Source organism: Haemaphysalis longicornis, unplaced genomic scaffold (genome assembly GCF_048455015.1).
Source record: "Haemaphysalis longicornis isolate Haplotype H1 unplaced genomic scaffold, Haemaphysalis longicornis Haplotype H1 scaffold_7, whole genome shotgun sequence".
NCBI classification, from domain to species: Eukaryota; Metazoa; Arthropoda; class Arachnida; order Ixodida; family Ixodidae; genus Haemaphysalis; species Haemaphysalis longicornis.
The window spans coordinates 146530704-146547928 of record NW_027526422.1 but is presented as its reverse complement, the minus strand read 5'-3'; the positions used below and the strand labels follow the sequence as shown (position 1 = coordinate 146547928).

At 45.1% G+C, this 17225-nt stretch overlaps 1 protein-coding gene across 1 annotated transcript in view; it reads left to right on the top strand.

Annotated features, from left to right (window-relative positions):
• LOC144145266 (uncharacterized) overlaps positions 1 to 17225 on the top strand; it is a 34250-nt gene that overhangs the window by 1054 nt on the left and 15971 nt on the right. Inside the window, exons 2-3 of the mRNA XM_077676809.1 lie at positions 9071 to 9189; positions 14771 to 14836. Coding sequence (XP_077532935.1) covers positions 9071 to 9189; positions 14771 to 14836 — 185 coding nt within the window. The remainder of the gene's footprint in view (positions 1 to 9070; positions 9190 to 14770; positions 14837 to 17225) is intronic.

Below are 17225 nucleotides of genomic sequence, written 5' to 3'. Positions count from 1 at the left end.
TTAAGGCTGTTGTCTGGGGAAACAAAGGAGAGCTTCACTGGTAGTTATCACACGGATAACAAATTTCGAGGCAATGAACTGAAATTTGGTGATAGACGTCTGGACTTTGGACCGTCCCGGATATGCAAAGCAGTGCGCACACCATTTTAGCAATTCATTGCTGCTGAGAGTTAGAACGAGTGGCACGATAGATAATAACTAGTCTAAATGGTAAATTTGAAAACAGTGGCAGATGTCTTCCGGGAATTGTGCAGCGTAATACGATTATGTGAAGCTTCGAACAAGAAAACGCGGTATTGTGGTGCTGTAAGCGGACACCAGTGGCTTTCTCAAAGGACTGAAGACGATGGGAACGGCGACCCCGGTGATAAAGGGAAGCACATGGTAAGATGCTGCCTTATCGAATGGAATTAGTCATGGTAAAATCAAACCGACTGAAAATATAGTAGTCGGATGTGGACAGGAAGTCACATTGAGAACACAAACCAAAAATACCAATTTCGCAAGCAGCAGCGGAAAGCTAGAACTTATAGTGAGTTAGTGGAAAGCTAAAGGAAAAAAAAAAACCTGGAGCACCTTCAGTTGTTTTTGAAGTACGCAGAGTGAGTATGGCCTTCAACGTAATTAGAAATACCAGTACGAGCCTGAGCGATAATATGTAAACTTCCTCAAGGCGCAACTGATATTGAGGAACGAGTGGACCCATCTGAACGAGTCAGTCATGTCCTGGAAAACGTGCAGCAAATAGAAAATGCGGAAGAGAGAGGAAATAGATTCACTGTCTGAAGAGGCATGAATTCCTTAGTATGGAAGAATGGAAACACGAAGAGTTTCCATTCTTGATGGCCGATATATCACTGTTCAAGTTTATACTGTCAGTGCAAGGTTCGTGAAGCCGCAAATAACTCGCACTGACAGTGATAATTTCCTAGTTTATGGGTTCCGTGAAGACCATGTATTAGTGCGCGGGTTCCGTGAAATACGGTGCCACAATGATGGTTATGAGGGGAACCGGTCCAGTTTATTACGTGCGTTTGTATGTACGACTGGTTAGATTATCTTGCGTGGTTTTATCCAATGATGAAGGGTTGGCTAGGATATGATGCAATGTGCTTTATCGTCTGGAGATAGGATCCGAGTTATAACAGTGGCTCGCGAGTTGCCGAGAAGTGCGTACGGTGGCAAATAAAACGATACAGTGTGGGAGTGCACGTGTGATAACAATATGGGCACTGCGTGATGGCTACTCCTGGCGGAGATTTTGAGCCGTGTTGGTACCCATCGTATCAGGCGTTGCTACCCCCGAGAATGTGGGCGTCTTGGGCAGACCTGGGGCACCATCCAGAGTGGTATTTTGCCTTCCTCCGCGTCTTTGCGCCTTGATATTTCTTGGGCACATTTGCGAGTGTGGTCGTGCTGGGTTTTCCAATTGAACACCGGAAGCCAGTGGAGGTGTATCAAGCTTCTTAAGGGCGGCGGTAGGCGCCATGTGCCTACCCCAGGCCTGTGCCGCGGGGTCCAGATGATGAAGAAGGTTATGTCCTCTAGTTGAAGGTCTCGAATGACAAACAGTATACTCGCCGCCGTATAATTGGTGAAAAGTTCTATTCATTTCTTGAGGGGGGTGCGAGAGTACGTAAAGAAGCAAACTTTTCTGACTTACAGAGGGTCAGAATTGTATCGGATGGAGTAGACAGCGTTAAGACGCCCATGTTTACGGCTTCTCCAGCTAGGCAATGCATTTTGGAGATTTTCGGGAGCCCTTTTTCAAGGAGGCAACCTGAGTACTCCACGCGATTGCAGCCTACGTGACGCGAACAGCGGCGACTTCGTTCTCTATTTTGTCGTGCTGTGTGCTATGTACGGAAGGCAGAGAAGGAATGGCGGCGTGAAGTGATACGAAACAATTTACCCGATAAGGTACAGAAGCTGTCAGATTAATAGTCATGTAAGGTAAACAATGACACAACCCCCAAAACAAAATTATTGAGATCTACTTATTTGTGAACACCATGAAATGTCGAAAGGAAACTGAAAACACCATAAAGTGTTTGAGGAATGGCAAGCATGTGTTCCAAGGGTGGGTAAGTTTGTCCCAAAAGGAGATATTGAACCATATCTTGATTGTATGTTTACATGTATGCACAGACGAATTGGATTTCCAGTGGGTGATCCGTGAGGGCATTAAATATTTTTAAAGGGACACTGAAGTGATTTGCAAACATTGCAAGGTTACTAGCGCAAATTGTGGTCCGGAGTCTACAGACAATGTTTCGACCACTGTGGGCGCGTTTATGTTTAGTGAAAAATTGAATTCGGCAATGCTGTCCTCCTCTCTGCACCCTCGCCAATTGTCTGCCGCGTTTTCGTGTAACGTCAGGCGTAGATGAGCTGGCAATTGGCTGCGTTACTGCAGGGCTCGCCGACCTTGTGGCAGAGTCAGTCGGCCCCGCGTTTAGTCCGCCGGCCCCCGACGGGTCGTCCCAATTCACTCGCTCAGTTTAAACTAAGGCACAACATGTTTGTGAATGGAAGAATGTGCCTTTCTTTACTTATATTAGTTTTTACAGTGTATCAATCTCAGAGTCCGGGTCGCTCCACACAAGCGCTGCACAAGTGCACATGCGACACTTCCCTGACTGGTACGCTAGCAGGAAAACCTAAGGCCACTTGAAGGCGACAGAAGAGTAAGCGAAGTCAATATAGGTGCTAAGAAAATAACATCAACTGAAACTTTCACCGTACAGCGCAAAACTAGGAAGCAGCAAGCACTTTTTTGCGCTGGGTGAACAAGCACAGCGGTCAGTAGCACGACCACACATCTGCAAACGCTTTTCCGTCTAAGAAGTGCAATTGCTCGACGTGAGAGCTTGTGGAAGTTTGGGGGACGCTTACTGAACGAGCATACAACAAATGGTCACCTAAGGTACTTGAAATGCTAAAACGAAATAAAAGTGTAAATTGGTTATACATTATATACCTTAAATATCCAGCCTCGGCAGCGCTGGCTCGCGACCGAGTGGTCTGAAGTGCCAGGATTATCGTTTTGCAAGTCGCAAGTTTGAATCCCCGAGGTAGAAGCTTTTTTTTTTGGTAAGTTAATTTTTTCGTTTGCGGCCGATGTTTTCTAAATTGAGTTCACCATTTTTGGGCCGTAACTTTCATTGCTCCGCGAGCCAGTTCGCGAACGCGCGCAGACTGACACTGACGCGCTAGCGAGTTCTCGTTGGCGAGCTGTTGCCACAAGCACCGACTACTTGCGGGTAGTGGGCACAGGCCAGAATCAGCAGACCCTCGGCCTGGTGCGAACAAGTTTTTTTACGTTACAGGCATGAGTGAGGCAAGCTCCGAACATGCGGAATAAGCGCATTGCATTTGAGCGTCTGCGGTGACGCGGAGGGCGTTCATCCACTGCGTAGGCCTCGGATAGTGATTTCTGCGATTCCAAGCCTTCCTGGTAGGCTTATCTGAGACATTGTACAGCCGAAAACATGGCAGAAGCGCGGAACGACGATTACTGAGGTATCGAGAATGTCCACCCAACGATGCCGTCGGATGTCAAGCATGTTGTGTTATAGAACGGAAACCGAAACTTGTTTGAATGCTAACCTTGGACATCGTCCAATCAAGGTGCATCTCCTCCTGTCGTCACAGCCTTTAGTTGGTGCGGCCGCCACAGACCGCGCATAGTAGTTTTCTTCTTTCCCGGTTTATAAACTAATTACCGAATTAACAACCGGATAAACGATGAAAAGTGTGGTAATTTGAACCAGTCTATGCAGTGCAAGCAAAACCGGGAGCTTAACAAATTCACTTCAGTGTCCCTTTAAACAACGAGAGGGTTTGTAAAAATCATTTACCGTAAGCAAGGGGTGGCAGACCACCCAAAAAGATAAAGCGAACACTTCGGATCGAAGTGAAGTTCCGAATGCATGAAAACTTCGAAGTAAAGTTCCGTTTTGGGTGGGACCAAAACAGTCTACGTTGTAAGTTCCGAAGCACATCCATGGCAAATATGTTGGTATTTTGAGTCGCAAAAACCACTGTGCACACTGAACAGCTGAATTCCGGCGCTGATACATAAGATAACAATGATAATAATCCCAAGGCTCTGTCTTGGCCTTCCGATTATAATACTGGCAGGCAACTAGACGCAGTTATCAACGGTACACCCAGTTACTCCTCAGATGGTACGCCAGGGGTGCCTCAAAGATCCGTCTTTGGGGGTTTGTGTTTCTTACTTTACATAAATGACATCAGTAGCAACATTACGTCATGAATGCGGCTGTTCGCGGATGACCGCGGGTTATTGTACAAGATAAATTGTTCTCCCAACGACACTGAAATGTTTTTAAAGGCCAACTGCACTCAAAACTTCGACTTCTTGAAAATCCTATTTCCGTATAGTCTGCTTAAAAAGAAAGCAACATGCAAAATACAACAGCTGAAATACGCACGTGGACGCCGCAAGCGGCCAGCAAAAATCGGCGATTTTGAAACCGAAACCGAGGAGAGCGCGGCCATTGCAGTGACGTTGCAGCCGTCCAGTGAGCGGCCGGACGGTCACCAGTTCGGGAGAATGTCTGCGCGCAAGCTCTACGCGCGCACGGGGCAGCAGAGCTAGACCGGTTCTCCCGCTGCGTGGCTGGCCAGAGGAAAAAGCCACCGTCGGCTGGAACGTCACAGGCGCGTCATGGCTGTTTACGCGATCCGCCGGCAGGTGCAGAGTGGTCTGCGGCGGAGCTTTTTTAGACGCTTCTGACTGATTAACGAGGCGTTTCACGGGGCTACCACTTGTGTCCCAGCTTATTTGGGGGTACTTACTACGCATTAAAAATAAATTTGGCCGAGGTGAAATTTGAGTGCAGTTGGCCTTTAAATAACCCCAACAGCATTGGAATATGATGCAGAAATTGAGACCTAATACTAAACTTGAAAACACACTTTGAATTACGTTTGCAACAGAAGAGCATTAAAACCACAAAAGCACAGTTAAAAAATATTGCTTAAAGTTTGGGAACCTATTCAAATAGGTAGTATTTAAACGTCTACTTTTTGCTGGCATAGAGACATTGACTCTAGTGCTTTTAGAGCCTCCAGAACAACAGTATTCCTATGCCTTAACAAAACAAGTTTTCCTCAATTGGTAAGAGAACTCTTGTAGAAAACCAGCTTCTGCCTAACAGTAAAGCCCCCTCATATCGAACACGGCTATATCGAATTATTCCCTATATCGAACCCTTGTATAATTCTAGGAAAAATGGCATGCATTTAAAACTTTTTATGTCGAAGGCAATTTTGCTCACAATGGATATATCGAACTCTCTCGCGTGGGATTTTTCGCTCGCCTTAAGCATGCGGCAGACTTTCCTGCAATATATCGGCGCGCAGCGGTGGCGGGGGTGTAGCTTGCGACTCCCGCGAGATCTCTGGCACGTCCAAACCGGCCGTCGCAGAGTGGACCAGCTCGACGCATGCACGCCGTTGGAGCCGGAAGCGCCACATTGGGCGCTGCGTGCTGCGGTGTCACCGAACTTCAAGTCCGCGTGACCCGCTGCCCGCACTTTCTCGGTTCGGTGGGTTCGCCGTTATTCGTTTGTATCTATGCTTGCCTCCGCTCTGGAGAGAAAGAGACAGAGAGAAACAACTTTTTTGACACTCCTGCTAGCCGATACTGCAGTGCGTTGAGGGCAGCGGTCTTGTGCTCGTCCACTGCTTAGATACCGTGGAGCAAGCAGTCACCAGCAACGCGTTGCGCTCCAAGAAGCAGGCTACACTCACGCAGTTCTTTAGCCCCAATAAATGCTTGTTTGCTTTCCGAGAAAGTGTCGTATCAATATCAACTGCAGGGTGGTAAGAGCTTAGCGTTAGCTCGTGACTCCCCCGGCAAGATTGCTCTAATGTAAGTTTTCTTTGCTTCACTTTCTATATCGAATTTTTGCTATATCGAACTATTTTACAATTCTCACGCCGTTCTATATAAGCGGGCCTTACTTATATGCATACCCAGCTAGGGACCTCCTAACTCCGCTTGAAAAAACTGAACAAGAGAAGGTGGAACGACTAGCATCCGGGTAGGTATAAGGATAATGGGTTATCAAGGTGGGCCTTAGTAGGAAGGCCAGCTTAAAAATGGGAAATTTCAATCACTTGAATGTCACAAAAGCATACCTTTCTTAAAATTATTTTATGACATATACCATTTAGAAATTGGTACCCCACGAGAAACACATTTTTCCTCCCCACTACTTATCCTAGCACGCAGACCCGATCATGAGGTGTGAGAGGTTGCTGTTCGTTCAGCACTTTTTTTTTACTTGTTTGTTAACAAAACTATCTGAAAGAGGATCTATTACCATGGTCCGCGTTTTCACAGCGCTCAGGCAACGCATTTTAGCCCAGCCCTAAACCACTGGATTAAAGTGAGAGACTCTTCCGATCACGGCGCATATGGCTTTTTTTCGGTTCAAATTACTTCTCAACTGACTGCAATATTTCTGTGTGTTTAACTCACCCCGGAAAATGTGTGAGTGCTTTTTGCTGTTTTACCCATTAGAGTCTCTAAAAAAGAAGTTTTGTGGTTTTGCCCTGACCCACACTGATGTTGTGAATCTGCATTTCGGAGCAAACTGGGTTTTTTTTAGAAACTCCCCAATATCTACCTTATTGAGTAACATGTCCCACCGGTTGTTGCTGATCAACGTTACTAATAGGAATGCACTGAATGAGATTTAAAGATTTCACCCTGCGAAGCAGGTCGAAGGACGAAAAGAATTCCTTTCGAATTACAGGCCTTACGAGCCGAAAGGTGTAACAAGTGATGTCAACGCCTAGATGAACCTAGTTCGAACGCTTCCAGTTTTATGGGCGCATTCTAATTATGGTGTGTATATCCATTAGTGCCATTGTTATAGTCGAGCGGTTAAGTCTGCTTTTAGCCCATGGAACCCTCCAGATGTATTTTTCGGAAACAAACCGAATGATCGATTGACCGATTGATTGATTGATTGATTGGATTGATTGAATGATTGATTAATTGATTGATAGTGGCCCACCGAGGCATCGCCGACTACTACCGCTAGTTGAAAGAAACCATGTTTTTAGACCTAACTTAGACCGAAAAGAGCAGAGTGAACTTAAATTCAACCGGTGCTCTTTTCGCCTCAAAGCTGACAGAAACTTGCACCAAGAAAAGTGTCCCTACCACGGTGAAACAGGGTGCTCCCTAACATGGAACAAAGTAACAGCCACCATTCGTCATGTCTGAATTTGTGGAAGTGGGCTTCCTAAAAGAACCAGTGGTTGTGATCGTTAGATTTCGTATGGTAAAGAAGCGACGCTTTCCTGGTCTCGCAGATGGTGGTGTGGTAACTAATACACGCTGCACGAAAGCGAACTTTACACAATGAGAGGTCACATGGAGATAATCATGGTAAAGAAAAAAAAACGCTTGCGTGGTAAGAATCGAACCCGGGTACATGGCGTTATAAAATTGATGTCTATCCAATTACGCCATCCCGACGCGGTCGAATCAGTTCACCTTTTGTAATTCCGGTGGTCGGAACCAGACCTTATTCCCTCGTTTGATAGAACCCACGTCTAACCGATACGCTATGCTGACATGGTCGAAACAGTTTAGACTTTCTAAGCATGTACTGATTCCAGGGCCGTACCCAGAAATTTTTTTCGGGGGCGGGGGGTTTATGAATTTTGGGAAGGGGGTAGTTTTGCTGAAAGCAACAGTAAGTATTGTTTACGTGCTGCGCGGAAAAGATTTCGGAAGGGGCTCGAACCCCCAAACCCCCCCTCTGGGTACGGCCCTAATTCTCCAATCTGCCTAAACTTCGAAATAACTGTAATTTTAACAAATCAATCACAAACGCGCACTTACATGTTCTCGCACAGATAAATCTTGGCGTTTGAACTATATTTGTCGTTAGATCAAAGGGGCTTTGATTTTTTAAGCCTGTAAACCTGAATGGGCTATATTAGCACACATATTTAAATTTCTGGTTGAGCTTTGTGAATTTATGCGGCCATAAATTCGATTTCAAGGCACTGACAAACCAGAAGAGGCCGGAAAAAAGGGGCGCACATTGCTACATGCGGACGTAGGTCACCAGTGGTATGGCGGCGCCTTCAGCATTGTGTATTGTAGGGTGCTTCAACATTCCACCAGGGAGCGTTGCAGAAGTAGAATTACAACTCGGTTTTAGAAACCTAACTACGCTGTGGAAGTGGAGCTCTCACAGAAGCAGACAAAATATTCCAAATGATGAAGGTTAAAACCACCCGGATTGCCGCCATCTTTTAGAATGCGGTCAGCCGAATATGTGCTTACTTATAAACTCCGAGAGGTTATTGAGCACGGTTGATCGAATTTTTCGCAAATGTGCTTCACTATGCGCCTCGTATCTAGTTCCAACAAGCGTAAAAGGTGTTGCAACACATCCATCGATGCATGTCGTGATGTCTGCAGAAACCGCCATATTCTTGTTGGTAATGTACCACTAGTTTTTTCCACAAGCCACAGCCGCTGATACATTGAAATGTTGTGGTTTCAGCTCCTTGCTTTAGTGAAACTACACCGCCGAGGCACTTGCAAAAGGTTTTCGCGGAATAGTGTGCGGTGAAGGATCGTCATACCGTGAGGAAGCCTACGGTGGTTAGACACCTGTATTTTAACGGGTTGTTTGCCCGGAATGAAAAAAAAAGCAGCGGGAACCATGGGACAAGGAGAATAAACAAGAAATACGAGCGCTCAAGGTATTTTTGCCTGGCCCCCGTTATTCGCACTGTTTATTTTTCAAAGAAAAAATTGTACTTCGCAGCAGTTTCTCATATGACATCAAAAACTAGTTCTGGTGTCAAATCCTGAAATCTAACAAAGTAGATGCACGTTTTTGTACTTTTTGTTCTTGTGTTGGGTTGGAGGTACACCGTTATTCTTTTGAAATACTTTGTTCCCAAATCGCACAAGCTGGAAACGAATGAACACTGTTGACTGGTAACTAAAATAGCGTAAAAATAAACTTCAATAATCCTTGCTTTGTTTAAAACTCCCTTTCAGCCATCTACTATGCAAACCGCCTTGGACGAGCAGTGCAGTACTTCAGTCGAAATTGCATGGACAAGTTCATTGCCTTCTCCAAGATAGACAATCCGCCACCAGCGTCCGTCATTGTTAAGGTAAAATCGTTCCTAATATATATTGGCCCACTTGCACAGGAACGGTAATAATTGCTGATAATCTTATAGATAATTGTGCGAGCTTGTATTACAAACTCCTTGCTTGGCGGCAATAAAGGGGCCCAAAGTACCGAAAATTGTCACGTGTCGAAAGGATGCGTTAGAAAGTGGTTAACTCTGGCTTGAAAATCGATCGCATGAATGGATTGAGGAGGATCTCAATTTTGTTGGCATTATTGTAACCAGCACGGCCGTGAATATTGGTCATCATATTTTCACAGAATGCAGCAGTCTAAAAAGCATAAAAACTACAACAAAGGTGCCATATATGAAAAAGGAAACAAATTCCCAATTTACTTTTAAGGATTCCAGCGTGGCCTGGACACTCCAAATCAAAGGAATTGTAAAAGTTTTAACTTAGGTTTCAAGTGTGGCTGGCTGCGGGAAACGACAGTGGAGGTAGAGCGGGAAAGCAGGGTTTTTGAACGTGTCGAAAGCCAAAAACTATTTCATTGGTTTTTTTCATTTTATCCTTTCGTGTATTAGGAATGCGGGAAAACTGAGGAGGCTTAAATTTGCTAAATTTGTGGAAGCGGTGCAAAAAAAGCTACAATTCACTTTGCTGAAAGCTTACGTTTTTCTTAGCGGCAGTTTTGAGGCAGATAATGCAATGAAGGAACTTTAAATATGATCTGCCGCGCATTCAAAGGATTGACAACATTGATCGTGTTGACTTGCATTAACTACTGCGAACCAAATGTCATTAGAGTATGCCAGCTGCTACAGTGAAATATAGTCGTCCGAACAAGTGTATTGCAAGTCCCTCCTTGGGTGTCCTCGGTAAAGCCTGTTTAAGCTTGTGTCTGATGTCTCCTGAACTTATCTAGTTAAGTACGTACGTATTAATTATGGTGGGAGTGCTGAACCACCATGGACGAATTTGTGAAAATTTCCTTCAAACCCGAAAAACCCGCTGCGGTGGCTCAGTGGCTAAGGCGTGGTGCTGCTGAGAACGAGGTCGTGGGTTCGATTCCTGGCTGCGACGGCCGCTTTTCTGATGGAGGAAAAAGCAAAAACGCCAGTGTGTACGACATTTAGGCTCACGGAAACATCCCTAGGTGGTGAAAATTAATCCGGAGCCCTCTACTACAGCGCACCTCATCGCCTGCGTTGCGATGGCGCGTAAACCTTTCAATCAATCAATCAATCAATGAATCAATCAATCAATCAATCAATCAATCAATCAATCAATCAATCAATCAATCAATCAATCAATCAATCAATCAATCAATCAATCAATCAATCAATCAATCAATCAATCAAATATACAATCAATCAATCAATTAATCAATCAATCAATCAATCAATCAATCAATCAATCAATCAATCAATCAATCAATCAATCAATCAATCAAACAAACCCGAAACAATTTATTGCAAAGCAGTGCGCACTCGATGTAAGCGGTAAAATATAACGGCGAAATTTTTGGAATTCACAAACAATGTTTTTTTTTAAGTTTGCATAGGACGAAGTCAACATTTCTGAGTGCAGGCATATGATAGAGGAACGAGCACAACATCAAAACTAGCAAACTAGCAAGCTGGCGTTAGTTAGAAAGGGAAGAAATAATAAGTCGTACGGGTTCAGACGAGTTAGGGTGCCTGCACACGAGCGTGGCAATAGTTCGAACATGAGCGTCCCAACGTTAAAATTCAGCCCACTTCATCATCGTCAGCCTACTCAGGTCCGCTGCAGGACGAAAGCCTCTCCCACTGACCTCCAACCGCTCCTGTCCTGAGCTGCTGGAGTCCACAGTTTTTTCCCGAATTTTTTTATTTCATCCCTACAATAGGCCATCCCCCTTTTTTACACCTATGTCTTGGTACCCACACTTTAACCGCAATTGTCCAGCGGTTGTCGTCTAAGCTCACTACATGGCCAGTCCAAGTCCGCTTCTTTTTTATTTATTTGAAATATGATATCTTCTATTCTGGTTTGTTCTCTGATCCAGGTAGCTCGTTTCCTGGCCCTGAGTGTTACTCCTAATATTATTCCTTCCATGGCCCATTGAGCGGACCTAAGTGTTCTTTCTAGGTGTTTAGTGAGGTTCCATATGACATATGTTCAGCTACATATGTCATAACCGGCAGTATGCACTGGTTGGAGATTTTTTTTGAGGGACAGAGGTAGCTTACTTTTAATCATTTTGGAGTGCTTGCCGAGTGCACCAAAACCCATATCTATTCTGTGTAGGATTTCTGTCACGTGGTTGGAGTCAGTACTAACCATCTGTCTGAGGTAGTTATATTCTTTTACTTCTAGCGTTTCGTTTCCTAAGATGAATAGAAAGTTTTTGGTATGCTTATTCCTCATTACTTTTTGTTTTTAGTTATACCTCATTCCTCATTATTTTATATTTATTTTTAGCCCCGCCGCCATGCTTTCTGGTTGTAGTCCGTGAAGCATTGTTTTCCGGTGTGCTGCAGTCTTTTTCAGCAAGACTAAGTCATCCGCAAACTTCAAATGGCTCAAGCATTCCCCATTTATCCTTAATCCTTTGTTTATTAGCTCGTCAACGTTGTGCGTAAATGCTCTCTGCTCGTCCCTTAGTGCGTACATCACGTATTTGCCTATGTCTAGCTTTCTCTTTGTTGCTTTGTAGCTTCCCCCATTTGCAGCGTTTCCACAATCACTGTCTTCTATATGCAGAAATGTCGTTTGGTTTAGTTTCGTTAATACGTATCGACAGCTTGAATAATTCAATCTGATCGGCCGTGCTTGTCTCTTTCAAGTTATTGCGTTCACCAACTAGCTCCTTCCTTTTCTTAGGTACCTTTTCAGTCTGTTCCCTACACTTGGCTTCTCCCACAGCTTCTTCTGATTCACGTACTGCCGATGTTAGGTTGTCATTTAGCCATGCTATCCTGACCTCGTTCTGTTCATCTAGAAGTGCGCGTTTGTTTAGAAGAGTCATTTTAAACTCTCGTGATCTTGCCCTGACTGACTCCGTGCGAGGTTTCTTAGCTTTCATGAGATTCCTTCCCTCTCTTTTGAAATTCAGCCTTAGCTTGCACCCTGTGATCGCTGCTACGAATTTTACTTAGCACCTCTACTTCTTGCCAAATACCTTCAAAATTTTTGGTTATCACTTAAAAGCCAATTTCGTTTTTGTACCATCAGGAGTTTACCATGTCTATTTCCTTTTCTTTCGTTTGTAGAATGAGGTGTTCATCAGCCTTAGGTTATTCATCTGTCCAAATCCCGCCCATGCATCTCCTCGACGGTAGTGACAGTCTATAACAAAGTTTCCCACCCCGGCAACATTCAACGCACTCACCCTGTTTAGCGAGGGAAGCTTAGCTGTGCTACTACAGGAGCTCTCGGACATTAAGTGGGATAGAATAGGGTTAAGCTAAGTTAGAAGGACAAGAGCTCAAATGAAGGTCACATGAAGCGCACATAAAGCTCACTTCATGGAGATCACCTAGCGGGCATATTCTGTACTACAGTGGATCCCAAGAGAAGGAAGAACGCGGGGTGGAATTTGTAATCCACAGAGAAATAGCAGGAAACTTGGAGGAGTTTTTCAGCATTAGCGAGCGAGTCGCGGCTGTTGTGATCAAGCTAAGCAAGTGATACAGGTCAAAGATAGTACAGGTCTATGCACCAACAACCAGCTATGATAATGAAGCCGTAGACATTTTCTGCGAGGACGTCTAATCAGCAATGAAGGAGGCAACAACACAGTACACAATAGTGGTGGGATTGCACACTTAGAAACGGTAAAATGCGGCACTTAAAAATTTCTGTCATTTTTTAGCAATGTTTTTCCAACCCAAAGAGATGACTGTTTTTTGCGACAGAGTTTCACAAAAGTGCGAGCAGAAAGCGTTGGTTCCTAAAAAGGGCAATATCACCATTTATTTTGGTATGGTATGAGACTGCCCTAAATGGCTTTCGTAGTACGAATGGAACACGCCGCGGTGGCTCAGTCGCCAAGGCGCTATGCTGCTGAGCATAAGGACGCGGGTTCGTCTCGCGGCTGTGGTGGTCGCTTTTTGACGGAGACGAACAGTGAAAACTCCCGTGTGTTCTAGATTCCACCGCATGTTAGAGATTCCCTGGTGGTCCAGATAAATCCGGAGCCCTCCACTAGGGTGCACCTCATCGCCTGTGTAGCATTGGCGCGTTAAACCTCATATTCATTCGTCAACCTGGCGCCTTACTGTCTACCTTTGAAGCTTTACTGTCTACCTTTCGCTGCTCCACTCTACAAGGGACGACGCTGTGAGTTGAAAGCGTTCAGATCAATGTCTTCCAAGAAATGCTACGCCAGCAAAGTCAAGTAATGTTCACGTACTACTCACAAGGTAATGTGAACATGAAAGCGTAGCCCAGGAAGGCGAATCGGTTTTCTTTTTTGTCGATGCCACATTTCTTTTCTTTTCCCGTCTGCCGACCATTTTTCACGTTTCATCGTACTCTCTGAATATAGAAAAGGATCGACATTTGGGCGAGTTAGTAGTGGCTCAGCATCTTGAACAGCAGCGCAATCGACTAAGAGAAGAGGGAAAGCAGACAGGAAGACGGTGTACTCAAAACTGATTTGATTGAAAACGCTACACAAAGGTATGTACTACGACAGAACCCACGTGTTCTTTCATTGTGAGGCAGACTAGAATATAACAAACTGATCATTAACACGCGGAATGATCCAACTCACTCGAACGAAACACACTTAAACCCCAGACATATTCACACGTCACCAAACATCACTTTGAAAACAGGTGCGTTCCGCTTTTTCATGCATCCTTTCGGTGCACGGCAATCACAGCACCAAGGAAGTCACTCAGGCATATAATATTAAAAACAGGGGGACCTGTGTATTAGCGAGCCCTCGATAACACTGCATGAAAAAGAATTTTGGTTTTTGGATCGGTCCGTGTGTTAATGATCAGTTTGTTATATTCTAGTTATGCGGCATGATGCAAGTGCACGTGGGTTCGGTCGAAGCACAGGTGTTTGTGTTGCGTTTTAATTAAAATTAGTCGTCAGTAGAGCATCGTCTGTCATGGTCATTCTCTCTTGTCGTCGCGCCAATTACGCTCCCGTTGAAGGTGCTTGCTCTCTCTCTCTCTCTCTCTCTCTCTCTCTCTATATATATATATATATATATATATATATATATATATATATGTATATCGAGTGCGGGTCAGAGAGAGGGCGAGACAACAGGCACCTTTGAAACAAACGGGTGCTCAACTTTTCCCTGCACTGTCTCCCATGATCCCTCGTTTCACCTAAAATGATATTAACGTGGCCCAGTTCGAATTCGTCTCCGATACATGTTTGCTGAGCTATTTAGTGAAAGTGAGATTCTGAGTAAACTCGACTAAATAAATTTTTGTTCCTTTCTCTACCTTTAAGATATCAATTAAAAGTGGGTAGTCTAAATCTGCAAAAACGCAAATTGTATTGAACTCTAATAGTATATTATTAAACCACTACATGAGTGAGAAACAGAGTTGTATTCTTTTTGGATTTAGGTTGCCGATCAGCGTGCGTCTCGATTACTTTCAGCTACTTCACAGCCTTTGCGCCCCTGGAGAACAATGTTCGGAGGAGCTCAAGACATTCGAATTAAAGGTAGGTGACGAAAATTTGTGGTAATTTGCTTCGGCTGCTGTCTCAGGTACACTTTCTGACCCGAAGTTTTCGGATAGTTTCAAATTTCTCCAAATGATTCCATCCGTCAAGAATATTGAATTTAATTTTATGTTTGCCTGAAACATAAAAATAAAAGGGTGGGAAAATAAAATTCTGTATACCACTGCATGGAGGACAAGAGGCCCTGTCCAGATGGCACTCAAAGGAGGCGACGGTGTTTAGTTTCGTACATGCCGCTTTCTCCAGGATGAGCGCTCCCCGCGCTGCAAAATCTGCACAGTTTTCAAAGCCACAAAAGGGCACAAAGGCATCGCAGAGCTCTACGAACTTTTCCAGGATGCGGGAAACTTAGCGCATGCATGGCACAGTGGCTGTTTTTTAAGACAGTAGTCTTGCTTTTGCTATAAACCCGAAAATTTTGATTTGTCAATCTGGCACTCTGTCAGACTCCCTGTCTGTCTGCCCCTCGATTCAGCCAACCTGCCAGAAGTTCTGAAGCTGCTGACACGATAAGTTTATATAGAAAAAAACCTTTCGAAGCAAGTAATTCTGATACAATACTAAACATTGCTGAGTAAAAGATGCTTTAGGTAAATCTGAGGGAAACCATCAATGCAAAACTGCTGAATGCAGTGTTATTTTATTATAGAGCAGATGTGTGGCGCGATATTTGTGCTGGCAAACAAAAAAGGGCACTGAAACTCCCCCGAAAAGTTCGGCTACCTTCGCACTTGAAATGCGAAAACTAAAGAACATCGAAGCTCAAGGTTCTCACGAGATTTAACTAACCCCTTTTTAAGAGAAAGGTGATTACAAAGCGAAGATTTGTCCATGCAAACTGACTCAAATCGAAGCCCACAATTCACCATAATAAAATCCAAAATTCAGACTGCCAAAGTCCTAAGCGAAAGTCCACTTCAACTTCAAAGCCAACGCCCGAGCTATGCACACAATGGATATGCTGACCGCCCAATCGGATAGACGCCGGATTCATAATGTGAAGGACCCAGGTTTGATTCCCACCACGGAACACGTTTATTTCTTAAGGCGCGCACTCCCTACACCTGCTCGTCGACTCCTTGCCTCCTCGCCACTTTTCGTCATACTTCTTGACACAGCATTTTTCTCGTCGCCACTTTGCTGGGCCGAGTTTAAACAACCCCGCTGTTAAAGCACAAAAAAGGCTCGCGGCGAAACCCCAAGTCCAACTTAAAATGATGCCTTTTGAATTTGAAGGATGATGCAATTTGAAGGAAGCAATTTGAAATTTGCTGTGACAAAATTGAAAAGATGCGATGAAACTTCCAGAAGAGCGATACAGGAAAAGGAAAGCGTGAGAAAGAGGAATGGAAGAGGCATTCACGCCGCAGGGACGCCTTACTACGACATCTACCACGGAGTCAATATTGTCACATGGATATTTGTCAAGCCGCGATGCCGTGCTCGCGCTGTGTGCGATCGCCCCTGGATACTGTGTGTTTGATCGCCGTGCAGAGTTCAATCCCCAGTTAGTGCTACGTTCCGTGCTTCTTGGCCAGCCAGACGTTTGAAGACGACGACGTAAGTGTGTGGGTCCACCGCTCGCGGGCCAGACTGATTCAGCCATCTTTGCTGAGCCTCGCCGTGCTGCCTCTACTCTTCGGTGTAGCGCTACGCCTAATAAATAGGTACATCTCCATCCTGCTGTCTACACCTCCGTCTACTAAGACGCAACACTGGTGGAGGAGCCGGGTTTTCGGATGCCTGGTTCCCTGTCCAGCGCCAGGTCTCATCAACACGCCGATCCATCGGAGCAGTCGCGCAAGCTCGGTCTCTCTTCTGAATTACTGGGCCTTTCCAACGTCCGCACCCGTAAGACCCCGCAAGCTCCCATTATGGCCGCACCACAGGTGGTAATTCACCAGCCTCGCGAACCCAATAAATTCCTCAGGGATGCCTTCGAGGACGTGGAAGACTGGGTTGCTCACTTCGAGCGTGTTGCCACTTTTAATTAGTGGGATGATGCGCTCAAACTGCGGCAGGTACACTACTCGTTGGAAGACGCCGCTCGTATTTGGTACGAGAACCATGAGGCTACATTCACGACGTGGACCGACTTCCGCCAGGAGCTTCAGGAAGCCTTTTCCGACCCGGATCGTCCTGAGCACGCGCTGCGGTGGCTGGAGTCGAGAATCCAGGAACCCAACGAAAGTGTCACCATGTTTGCCGAGGACATGGCACGCCTTTTTCGCCGCGCTGATCCTGCCATGTCGGACGCGAAGAAACTTCGCTACCTTATGCATGGTGTCAAGGAGCAGCCTTTTGCCGGCCTTGTCTGAAACCCGCCACGCACTGTGCAAGAGTTCATCAGGGAGGCCACGGCTATCGA